Here is a 12496-nt window from a genome sequence, read left to right as displayed (position 1 = left end):
GTTAAACATGATTCTCCGCGTTAATGGCAGTTCAGCCAGCGGTCTTGATTTATGATTCTACCGTATTAGGAGATGGTTCCTTTCTATTTACTTTATCTCCTTAACGATTTTACTGTACTAATGTCAATTCAGCTGACCTTCTTGTTCTTTAGTAATACAAATCCTAGAAATTTAGGATTCTAAAAATAAGGAAAGAAAAATATGCTTGATTGGTTTCTTAATGGCAACGATTATGGCAGATATTGTTTTCTTCTTACATCCATGATATATATTATTTAATTCTTAAAAGTAAAAAAAATTCATGAAATAGGAAGGTTTCTCAACCGTAGGATTTATGTATATAAATCCAAGGATTCAAAATAATCAATTGAAAAGGGAAGGGGGATATGTTCAGTCTTCTCCCATGTAGGAAACATGTAAAACTTATAAAACCTAAAAGGAATGTAGAATGAAGGATCCAGATTTATGCACAAAAAGGAATAAATCTAGAGCGTTGGTTGTCTTTTGAATTCAAACACAGCTCTGTTTTATTATATAAATATATATATATATATACACACACTAGTGTTATTTACCTTGTTCTTAACAAAGAAGATTGAATCATCGTCTCTCATCACATACCTGTTGATGAAATTAAGTAAATATAAAATATCCAAATAAGAATGACCAACAATATTCCAAAGTGTTGCATGTAATCTCTTAGAATCTGTCCATATACTAAATAATATCATGATTATATTGTGATATTGATATTGTGATTTAATTGTAATTGATTACGATATCATTATAATTGGGATGATTCCCTTTCATGGTTAGGCTCCTTCTTCTTGTATAAATAAAGGCCTCATTGTACAGTTTCATTATCGAATTCAATAAAATATTTCTTCGCTCATATTTTACATAATCTAGCAAATTATTATACTACAAAAGCAAAATGAGCTACTACCCAAAATAAAAATATATCCATTTTAAGCATAGGTATAAGAACAAATGTTTTCCACAGTTTCATTGCATATTTTCGTACCATCTGTTGTTGCACCATTGATTATAATTAGACTAGTACATTGTCCGTGCCTGAGGGCACGACTCGAACAATAAGCTCAGGAAAATATGCTACTGGATTCACGTGCAAATATCAACTCATTGCCCAACAATTCCAACTATGCGAAAACAATAATCCAAGCCTATTCATTGACCTAGTTAACTTGAATCAGGAAATAAAAAAGAAAAACAACTTACCGATCTCCAACTTGTGCGCATGCACAAACTCAATGGAAAAAAATATGATACGCAACTAAGAGAATGTGTGCCATGAGGAGATATATAAAAAGAACACACAAAAACATGTTATATTCACAAAAAGCGTCATTCCAATGTTAGCACAGATTCTACGATTAAAAACTGTACACTAATGTATCATATCTTTTGATTTAAGGTTTCAAAACTGAACATTGAACCTATACCTAAAGGTACTATTTCAGAAGCATTGACCCAAAATAATGTAGAATTTTCTTGCACCATCAACACTAAAATTGCTTGCTCTCAATCAAAGACAATATTCAAAGAATCAAGCAAACCCAATTTTTTTCTGGATAAATTAAAAAAAGATATGGTCAATAGCAAGAAATTAGTTTTAGAAGCAAGAGATAGGTCCTTCAAGCATCACAAAAAGATATGGTCACTAGCAAGAAATTAGTTTTAGAAGCATGAGATAGGTCCTTCAAGTTTTTACAGTCAGTTTTATAGTATTACATCTGCAAAGCTAGGAATGATAAAAAAATTAAATTAGCCACTAAAAAAATAATTGTAAACATTAATAAAGACAAAGAATCACACCACCACAATAATAAGAGATTTGATTAATTGCCCGACATTCAGGATAAAAGATGAATGTATTTCAAACATTGATTTTGTTTTTTTGTGTTGGAGTCGAGTAACAAAAAAAACTCTACTGTGTGTCACTATTTTTATAAATGCATACCATTTGGAGGGTCAATTTTAACACTTTTTTCTTCATTTGCCTCATGAGCATTCACGGGAGGCACATTTATTTCTTCATCTATTTATACAAACAAAAGAAATTCCGTATTGTTAGCAGATTGAAAAGCGCAGTTTATATGCTCAACTTCCATATTTTGCTCTTCAAAATATACTTGAGCATCCTCATGTGTCTCGACTATTTCAGTCACTGGAAGCATATTAATTACATTCTCACTATTCATCCAGTAAACGGGATACCAATTTTACACCTTTCAAGAGAAGACCATAAAAACTCAAATTTTACACCTTCCAATGTCTTTCTTACCAAAATTTATGGTTTTACTTCAATGATGACTCATGATTGCAATTTAGCACCTTTTTAATTTAGCATACCTTCCATGTTTAAGTTTCAAAAAACTTCACAAAATTATGCCTTCGGTATTTAGTAACACAACAATAGTAACAAAAGCAAAACGTATTAATTCCATGAGAAGGATTAATTCAATTAATTTTACAGAAATAAAGGCACCTAAACACAAATGAATCATAGATAGTTGATGAAATTAGATGGTTGGATGGTGACACCCCACGGTCAACACAAATAGAGCTAACTAATTAATAAGAAGTTTTGTGCATGTTCAAGAGGACACCAACAAAGAAAAGAAAAACTCTACTGTAAAAAAGAACTCAACTGTAAAAAAGAACTCAACTGTAAAAAAAATTATGGATCAACTCACCTCAAAAAAAATGATAGTAGTTTCGAAGCAGATTTAGGTGTTGTGGTGAGAGAGGTGGAGAAAGTAAAGAAGAAGAATAACAGAAGTTGCTATAGAATTTAGGTGATTTCCATGACTGAATTTAGAAATAGGAAAATGGTTTATTACCTTTTTGAGCTCCAACCTATGAAAATCACAGAAGAATTCAGTATCAGTTGTATAAAAATTATTGCATGGGAAGAATTAATTATAGAAAGTAAAGGGATCATTACCTTTTTCTTTGGATAACCAATATTAGTGAGATTGATTATTGATTTGGCCCTCTCCACTTACCTCTTTCCTTATTGGGCATGCACTAAATTTTTTAAAAGGTATGTTGCTTAATTATAAATCAATCTCGCCCTTTAGATAACAAATATTACCTTTTGAGCACAACTGAAAGTCAGCCAAAGATTTGTCTCAATCACGGCATTAGCAATCACAATTTTAGGTTTGCTTTCATCCTTCTTCCAAATATTCATCATTTACATTAGGAAACTTTCATTCCTTTGATCCAACGGCTATAACCTTATTACTAAGTACGAACGAATGACTGTAGATGTATTTATATTTGTATGCGTAGATATTTTGGTGGAAAACGTACCGCTCTGTTTTATAATATTGATTAACTACTTGTTCCGTTAGAAACTCAAAAAATGAACAAATTGACCCCCAGTTAATTAGATGGATTTCTTCCTCATTCAATTTGAGACTTTGTCAAATGGTGCGAAATTGGTAGAGGTATCCGATTTGGGGTTTCTGAAGAAAGTTGTGACCCGGGTGAATTTAGGTTTAAGGAAATTCATTTGGTCATCTTAAGTAGGTCTCATCAATTTACGCTACTAGTTAACACAGGCAGAATAAGTTTTTTGATTTTGTCTTTATTCAAATTTTTTTGCGTTAGTTTTACGCCAGATTTTTATGTGATATGGGTAAGTAAGGATGAGACGAATCGAAAAAGCAAAAAAAAATTTGATTTTTACACAAGTAATTTGAAAAATATCCAAGAAAAACTCCAAAAGTTGACTTTTTCAATTTTTCGTTCAATATTTTTCAAAATATTTGTGGAAAAGTCAAATTTTTTTACTTTTTCGATTCATCTCATGGTTACTCACCATATCATATAAAGTTCGGCGTAAAATTAACAAACGCAAAAAAAAATTGAATAAGGACAAAATCAAAAAGTTGTGGTGCATAAGTTAATCACTAGCGTGAACGGGACCGCATCGAATTACATTTTGCCGCATCGAATTATTCTTGGCCGCATCAAATTGCATTTGGCCGCTTTAAATTACACTTAGCCGCATTGAATTACTCTTGGCCGCATTAAATTGCACTTGGCCGCATCTAATTGCAAGCCGCTTCAAATTACACTTGGCCTCATTAAATAGCAATTCGATACGGCCAAGTGCAGTTTAATGCGGCTAAGAGTAATTCCATGCAGCCAAGTGTAATTTGAAGCGGCTAAATGCAATTCGATGCGGCCAAGTGTAATTAGAAGCGTCCAAGTGCAATTTGATGCGGCCAAGAGTAATTCTATGCGGCTAAATGTAATTCAAAGCGGCCAAGTGCAATTCGATGCGGCCAAGAGTAATTTGATACGGCCAAATGCAATTTGATGCGGCCAAGACTAATTCGATGCAACCAAGAGTATTTCGATGCGACAGAGTGCAATTCGATGCGGTCTCATTCACGCTAATGAATAACTTATGCACCACCTTTGGTCCATCCCGAAAATGAAGTTGTTGAAGATACTTTGGACTCAAAATTGTGCCGTGACATTTTTCCTCGGGTCGTTGAGGGTAACGAGTATAGGGGAGGTGACCTTAGTTTGGACAAAGAAGATGATGATACATGTTTTAGTCAGAGTTTCAGCAGCTGCCTTTTAAAAAGGAATTCACATTTGGAGGAGACAGAGAGAGATTTTGTCCCATTATTGGGCCCAGTGGTTATTGGATCCCAAAATAATTTGAGAGCATCCCAGTTGGAAGGAATCGATCTCTTGGTAGATTTAAACCCGAAGGACACCAGGAGAAGAATAAGAAGTCAATCGTATAAGGATAGCATAAATTCTGAGGATAAGGAAACTAGCATCTCTAATGCAATTCAATTACAACTTTCTGCTGGTATTCGTTTGGGAATAGACTTTGGGGAAAGCGATGTAAAAATTATGAAGAAAATGATCGAGAGTGAAGCTAAAGAGTATGCCTTATTACAGAGAAACAAGTATGTCGTATGACAGAGAAAGACCGTTGCTTGCTAAGATTCTTAGCTGTGTGTGTTTGTGTGGAATATGTTTGGGTGAGAGAGTGTTTTGTTGGGATAGGTGAGTGATCTCTTTAAGAGAGGGTATTTTTTTTTTTTTTGCCACAGCGATATACATCAGCGGGGGTTAGTGGGGGGTGTTAGAGTTAGCACAGAAAAACCAGAAGCTATCTATAACCCTGGCCCCCTAAAGCGTCTGCCCCTGTGGGGCCCGAACCCAAGACCTTTTACAAAAAGGAGGCAAAGACTTACCAACTGCACTAAGCAGTGGTTTGTCAACTTTAAGAGAGCTGTTTGAGTGAGTGCTCTTGTGTTGCTTCAGTTTTTTCCGGAGGTCTTGGGATCGTGGAGTCTTTTGTGGTTTTTTTAAGAGTTTTGTCTATGTAGGGGCAGGCGTGAGGGTGTGGGGAATATATTTTGGGTTTTGCAAGCTCTCTGGTTGTCTTTTGGGGTGGTTGTTTTTTGGGTTTGGTTTCCTTTCGGTGTTTCGTCCAATCTTTTATTGGACGTTCGATGCATCATTTGTTGAGTTTTAATAAAATATTTTTGCTGATAAAAAAAAAAAAACCCCCAAAATTGAAGGAAAAATTTTATAGAATTGCTATAAGACTAGTGATGCTTTATGGGATAGAATGTTGGCCTATTAAGAAACAACAGGTGAGTAAAATGAGTATACCGGAGATGAGAATATTGAGGTGGATGTGTGGTAAAACTAGACGAGGCAAGATTATAAATGAAACGGTTCGTGAGATGGTAGATGTAATACCTATAGAGAAGAACTTGAGGGAAAATATAGGTTCATGTGGTTTTGGCATGTCTACCGTAGACCAGGAGATGCAGTAGTTAAGATAGCGGATAGAATAGCGTTGGATAACAATGGTACGAGGAGAGGTAGACCTAAATTGACATTAAAAGCTGTTGTGCACAAAGATATGAGTATAATGGGTTTATGTGAACAAGTGACCTTTTACATAGCTCCATGGAGGAAAAATGATTCATATAGGCGACCCCAAATGATTGGTGGGACATAAGGCTCGGTTTGGTTAATTGACGAATACTTGTGATTCAGTCCCCCCATATCAAGAATCATGCGTCCGCCACTGTTAGTGATGCTGAAAAATGCCAGTAATTTTTTTTTTTTAAAAAGGCCGTTAAAGGTAAGACGTTTTTAGGGGCATTTTTACAAATGCCGGTAATAGTGCAACTAAGCGCTTTTATAAATGTCGGTAATAGTGCCACATCATTAGGGAGAAAAATGCCACGTGGCATCCACATGTACGCGGCCACATGGCACCCACGTGGCGGCTTGATAATATTTTGAGTTGTGTTGTCAAGAATCGAACGCTCAACCTCTCGGACAAGACCCAACAACTTAACCGTTTGGGCTACAGTGAATTTGGTGTAAAAATGAAGATTTTTTGTTTTATCATATATAGAAATTTTGCCACAGTTTCTAGAAAATGCCAGTAATAGTACTTTTTAGTGGCTTTTGTTAAATGCCAGTAAAAGACACTATTTCCGGTAGTTGTAATAAATGCCGGTAATTTTCTGACCGGCGATAATAAAAATGCCTGTAAAGGCTATATATATTTGGCGTAGTATACTGTTTGATTGTCTACTACATGCTCATGTTGAAACAGTTGCTTTTATGTGCTCAATGATTAATCTCTTCTATGAGAAAAGCTAACATTTTCCAATAAGTTGACATACTCCTTTTTGAAATTCTGTAATGTTTATCTATCTTTTTTTTCCGATTTGCTCAATTAGAACTCCTAGCTAGTGAGGTTGTTAATCTCTGATGCTACCAGCGTCCTCTTTAAAGTGGTCCAGGTGCAAAATGTTTGCCTCCATTCTGGAGAGAGGGGATCAGTTGAAAACCTTATTGGAAGTAGTATGAGCAGAATCTGGAATAGAGTTTTTATTTTATTTTATAAATTTAATTCTTCTTTTTTGGTAACGAGGACTTCATTCAAGGTAGAATCATTTTCTTGGACCTACACCTGATGCAGAGTCCGCTCTTGGCGCTCTTCTACTAAAAATACAATGTTCTTATTTCACCGCCAAATGAAGCATGACAACACATAAGAAAATACTTTTAGTTTCTTGAACCTTAATGAGCGATCAAATTAGGCAATAGAAAGATTTTCTAATAAATTCCTCTGCAATCCAAGTAGTCGTTGTGAAACAGATTTTTTTTGGACATTGTAGCTAAGCAGAATCCGGGGAGGGTTTAGAGAACCAAATAGAAAAGCTCCCAATATAACATGAAGCATTTGGCTGCGTTGGTGGCTGATGGAAAAGAATGAGGTTTAAGATGTGTTAAGAATGAGGGTATTTTATTTTAGAACTAAAAGTGGAAGTCTTTTTATTTATTTTTATTTTTTGGACATTGTAGCTAAACAGGTTATGTATCGAAACTCGGACAAGTTAAACAGTTACCATTGTTACGGTTACTGCCATGGAAAGGTCATTGGCAGGAAATCCCAGAATTGCTAGCATTAGTCCACGAAATCAATACACTTTTTGGTAATTATGCGAGGATAATATTAACCCTTACCAAGTGAGGGTGAACATAATCACACTTGGCATTCCGACAACGTTGTTTTGGTGCGTGGCTTATGTTTTCCCTGAAGGCCATGTAGCATGCTTATGAATTCAAAAGACAAATCACTAATAGTACAACGGAAACAGTGTTGGTAAGGGCCACCCAAACAATGACCCAACTTAGGTATCTCCACAGGCAAAACCAATTATATAATTAAGCTAAGATCGATAATGTTGTAGTCGTAATATTTCAAAAGCATAATCACGTCACACAATAATCAACACAACAAATTAACCGGTCCCGACATGCACTGTTCAACATAAGTTTCAAAACCAGTATTTTGCTGATGAACAATAACAATCACCTTCGAGGGTCATGTCGTTGCCAAACCAATCACCTTCGCTGGTCAAGTCCACGCCCCGGCCCCAGCCCTGTAAAGTGAGGATAACATAGTCACCAAGACCAAAAACAAAAACAAACAAAAGGATCACTAAACGTATTCCACAGATTACAACCACACCACTATACAACTACTCTCTCAACTGAGAAATTTTTCAATGCCGGGTGGGCATCACGTGGCACAACCACTCTTGGTGTCCGTCAGCACATCTGAACCGTCCAAACGTGTTTCCACCAGATTTGTTGCGTTAAATTTACTTCCCAAAATTTACGAAAATGCCACCGAATTACCCCAACAGGGGCCCAGATTTGTTGCGTTAAATTTACCTCCAAAAATTTATGAAAATACCACCGAATTACCCCAACAAGGGCCGTCCAAATGCGCCGACGGCACTGAAAAATTTTCCCTCTCAAAGCTCAAAAATTTTCTCCCTAAACAGTCACACATTGATAAGTATATTCTCACTTTGCAACAACATTGGTAAACGAAAACATAATTTCTCCTAAAGCAATCAAACTGTTGAGTTCAGTTCAGTTCAGTTCAAAGAATTTTAAGAGTTCGTGTAAACTCGAAATGGCAACACTAGTTGGCCCCATGGCAATTAATTTTGATGAGGGGTTTTGAATATGATACAAACTTCGATGATACATACACTCATGGAGAATTATATGAACACAGTAACAACGGCAATGTCTTCAAAACACAATAGTAGATCTTGAGAAAAAAGGTCTAAAGAAAAACTATGCACGAGGTAAAAATCTAGTTGAGATATAGTCATAACACCATCAGAGCAATCCAACGTTTAAAAGAAGAAAATCTAAATAACCAAAGTACCTCCTCCAGCATGCAAAAGTTGATCAAAGTCTCGTCGGGAACAGATACCACATAAATTTGGAAATTCTTGGGAGAAGCAACCGAAGTATCCTCAGCCTGGAAAGAGATGATACGGCTAATTGCCTTGCCATCCTTGTGGAAATATACCCTGCGGAGTTTGGTGAACTGGTACGATGTGTGCTACATTTTAACAAAGAAGGTAAGCTCACAAACAAAGAAAGATGAGTTAATTAAAGAGTAAGAAAAAGAAAGAATCTAATGAAACAAAAGCGGACACCACATACATACATGTTTGCAGTTGTACTTTTTAATACCAATCTTTGACATATCCTCGTACAGCTTTGGAGCAGGATAGAGAGAACTTTCAGACCAACATGGTTCAAATGCTCTGTCGCCACGTGGTATGGGAGGAATGTCCATAAAATCAAACCCCTGAACATAGACAAAGTTACTTGAGATGTATATTGCCGAGATTGATTCAATGAAGCAAATATGATCTCGCTCGCCCCCTCTCTCTCTCCCTTCCCTCGCACTCAGACATAAGACATTGGAGTAATGCATGTAGGATAGACAAACATACACGTCGCTCCTCGATGCGCCTATCTTCTTCCCTCAGCAGCTGCTGCCTCTCCTCCTGCTGCTGAATGAATGCGGAATGGACTAGGTCTGAAAGAGTTTTTGTCTGTTTACGATCACCATCCGGCGCCGCCACGTCCAAACCCTAGATGAAAAGTGGACAATACAACAACAAATTGCCACTCTAATTAATGAAACCACCATAAATAAACACTACAATCAGGTCAGGTCATCAACAAAAACAGGCAGTAAAAGCTATTGGTTGGTTTGCGGAGGAGGGGCTATCTTCTGTTTTTATCATTCTCCTCCACGAATACCAACCTCGCAACCCTTGGATGAAAATTGGACAGTACCTGAAACATTGTACTTTTATCATTCTCCTCCACGAATACCAACTAAAAAAAATGGAATTGTGTTTAAGAGTGAAATCTTAAAATTGAATTTGAAGATCCACTACAAAACGAACACGTTTATTTTGCCATATGATTCATATCCAACTACGTCAAGAAAAGGAACTTTTTTTTCTCTCTAAACTAATACAATCAGCTCATCAACGGATAAAGTTACGGAAAAGAAAAGCTTACTAGTACTAGGCTACTAGCATGCTGATCGAAGGTCTTCTTCTGTTTATCACTGTACTACTCCTCTACCACCAAACCGTAGATGATCGTGTATATATACACACACACACAGATGAATGAAAGCATAAATAACTTCGACGTGGATCCTCCCAAGGTCATCGACTACTAAAACAGGTGGTAAAAAAACAGCAGAAGCAAAATCCGAGATAAATTAAAAAACTTGAGCCAGATAAGTCAAAGGCTTAGGATTGAAATCGGAAAATCCCAAGGGGAACAAAAAAGGAGGAACCGCTTGGAGTTAGAGACAACCAAAATTAACACTTCAGATGTATATTGCGAAATAGATTAAATGAAGCAGGGTAAGTATGAATGTATGATGAGTATGAACCAACAGGGTTCACATCCACACACTCAACAGATACACACAAATTTTATGAAATATTGCTGAAGCCCACTGCATATTTAATTTGGTTATTCTTATGTAAAAAATTGAATGAACTTGACAAACATAACGATAAAACTGAAATGCATGGGGGTGAGCAACTCTAATGATTCAAGCAATCAAACTCACTTAAACATAATTGGCAAGTTTATAAGGAACAGAAATATGACAAGAATAACAAAGCAAATAGAAGACCAAATTGATAGTGCTTAGCAGTCGACACATTGTAACTAAAATATGTGACGTAATCAAGACCTTCGACGAATTATACGAACGCAAAAATCGGTACAGAATGTGATCCGAACCGCTCAATCTGTACACCCCAAATCTCAATCTCATAGTTCCCAATCTAATTTTTTATGATCCGAACTGTTCAATGTGTGCAGAATGTGATTTTAAGGATGCCCGCGAGAAATTAGCAAAAAATATGACCAAAAAATGCTTGTTTTGAGCAGTTTTTAATTGAACCGTTCATCAAATCTAAACTAAAAACTAAAAACTGCTCAGATCAAGCCCTTCCCGGTCTTTTGTTTTGCTGATTTCTCGCGGGTACCCTTAAAATCACGTTCTGATCACATTGAGCAGCTCAGATCATTAAAATTTGATCGAAAACTATGAGGTTTTTTTAGGTCTCTAATTAATTGTTTCCAGAACCGCCCCATATATATATATATATATACATATATATATATATATATATATGTATATATATATATATATATATATATATATATATATATGCGAAAGCAGAAGCCAGCATGGTTTGAAGCCCATTATATGCAAAAGTTCTTCATTTCGGGCCAAATTAACAAAAACTCAACGAAAAATGAGAAGAATGTATTCTGCTTGGACTGCAGCACAAGTATTTGCCCTCACTGCGTGCCCTCTCATCGATTTCAGAGACTCTTTCAAATTCGTCATTACGTATATCTTGACGTCATCAGGTTGGAAGACCTAGAGAATATTAATTATAGACTCCTCTAATGTGCAGTTACTCTACACAAATAGATCATCTTTACAATATTTATTTATCGGGGCGGTTCCGGGGACCCTTAAAAAAATCCCTCCAAGTTCCCGATTGAATTTTGATGATCCAAGCCGCTCAATGTAAATCAGAATATGATTTTAAGGGTGCTTGTGAGAAATCAACAAAAAAAATGACCGGGAAGGGCTTCATCCGAACTGTTTTTTATTGAACTTTATTGAATGGTTCAATAAAAAACTATTCAAATCAAGTCCTTCCCAGTTTTTTTTTTTTTTTGCCAATTTCACGCGAACACCCTTAAAATCACATTCTGAACACATTGAGCGGCTCGGATCATTAAAATTTGATCGGGAACTATGAGATTAAGATTTGAAGGGTTTTTTTAGAGATTTTTTTAAGGGTCTCCGGAACCGTCCCATTTATTTAATGGGAATAAATTTAGTTAATATAGTTTCTCTATCTCTACAGGCTTATACAGTCAACAGTGCTGAGGTGGTTTTCAACCAAAAAAAAAAAAAAAAAAAAGACCACAAAACCGGTAGTTTAAAGGGTCCGAAAATTATTGCACTTGTGATATAAGCTTCCAAGAACCTTACATCCATTGCTCTCTAGGATGCAAGGTTTTTTCTTATTTAAATAATTTTAGCATTTAAAGTGCAAAAATCATTACGCTACAATAATATCCCTTGTGAAATATAAACTACAAGCATATGAGCAAATTATCAATCGTAAGGGCTTCTGAATAGAATTACGCCAAAATTATTTCTTGAAACGTACAGAACTATTCTAATTGAAGTCCATTCTTGAATTTTGCATACTATAATGTGCATAGCTCATTAATCATGTTTGCCTTCAATATAAACTGATATTTGAAAAGAATTTTGTTCTATAGAAAAGTATTAATCCAAAAATAGGACTTATAGATAAACAAAAATCATGCCACAAGCTCTATTCATGTTGGTACATTTCATTCAAACAAGATTGGTTCGTCCTATAGACACGCTATACCTAAACATTCAACCTATAGACACGCTATACCTAAACATAATGTGAACATTCTCCCTCTACCTCCCTCTCTCTCTCTCTCTCTCACACGCACATAAAGACATTGGAGTAAACATTTACTACTTCAC

General features: G+C 35.9%; 1 protein-coding gene across 12 annotated transcripts in view; it reads right to left on the bottom strand.

Annotated features, from left to right (window-relative positions):
* The window catches only part of LOC131314559 (uncharacterized), a 42683-nt gene that overhangs the window by 14972 nt on the left and 15215 nt on the right, over window positions 1-12496 (bottom strand). For 4 of the 12 annotated variants that reach the window (XM_058343288.1, XM_058343289.1, XM_058343298.1 and 1 more), the window contains 4 exons: window positions 9360-9500; window positions 9068-9211; window positions 8780-8959; window positions 7734-7976 (listed from right to left, as the gene is read on the bottom strand). The exons of 4 other annotated variants lie outside the window; for them this stretch is intronic. In XM_058343288.1, the coding sequence (XP_058199271.1) occupies window positions 7872-7976; window positions 8780-8959; window positions 9068-9211; window positions 9360-9500 (570 nt within the window). In that variant the 3' untranslated portion in view covers window positions 7734-7871. Of the gene's footprint in view, window positions 1-7733; window positions 7977-8779; window positions 8960-9067; window positions 9212-9359; window positions 9501-12496 lie in introns of those variants that run through there. 4 more of the 12 variants (XM_058343293.1, XM_058343296.1, XM_058343292.1 and 1 more) reach the window with 4 other exon arrangements.

The sequence above is a fragment of the Rhododendron vialii genome, chromosome 13a (assembly GCF_030253575.1).
Source record: "Rhododendron vialii isolate Sample 1 chromosome 13a, ASM3025357v1".
In the NCBI taxonomy this organism is placed as follows: Eukaryota; Viridiplantae; Streptophyta; class Magnoliopsida; order Ericales; family Ericaceae; genus Rhododendron; species Rhododendron vialii.
This window is presented reverse-complemented; position numbering and strand designations above follow the sequence as displayed.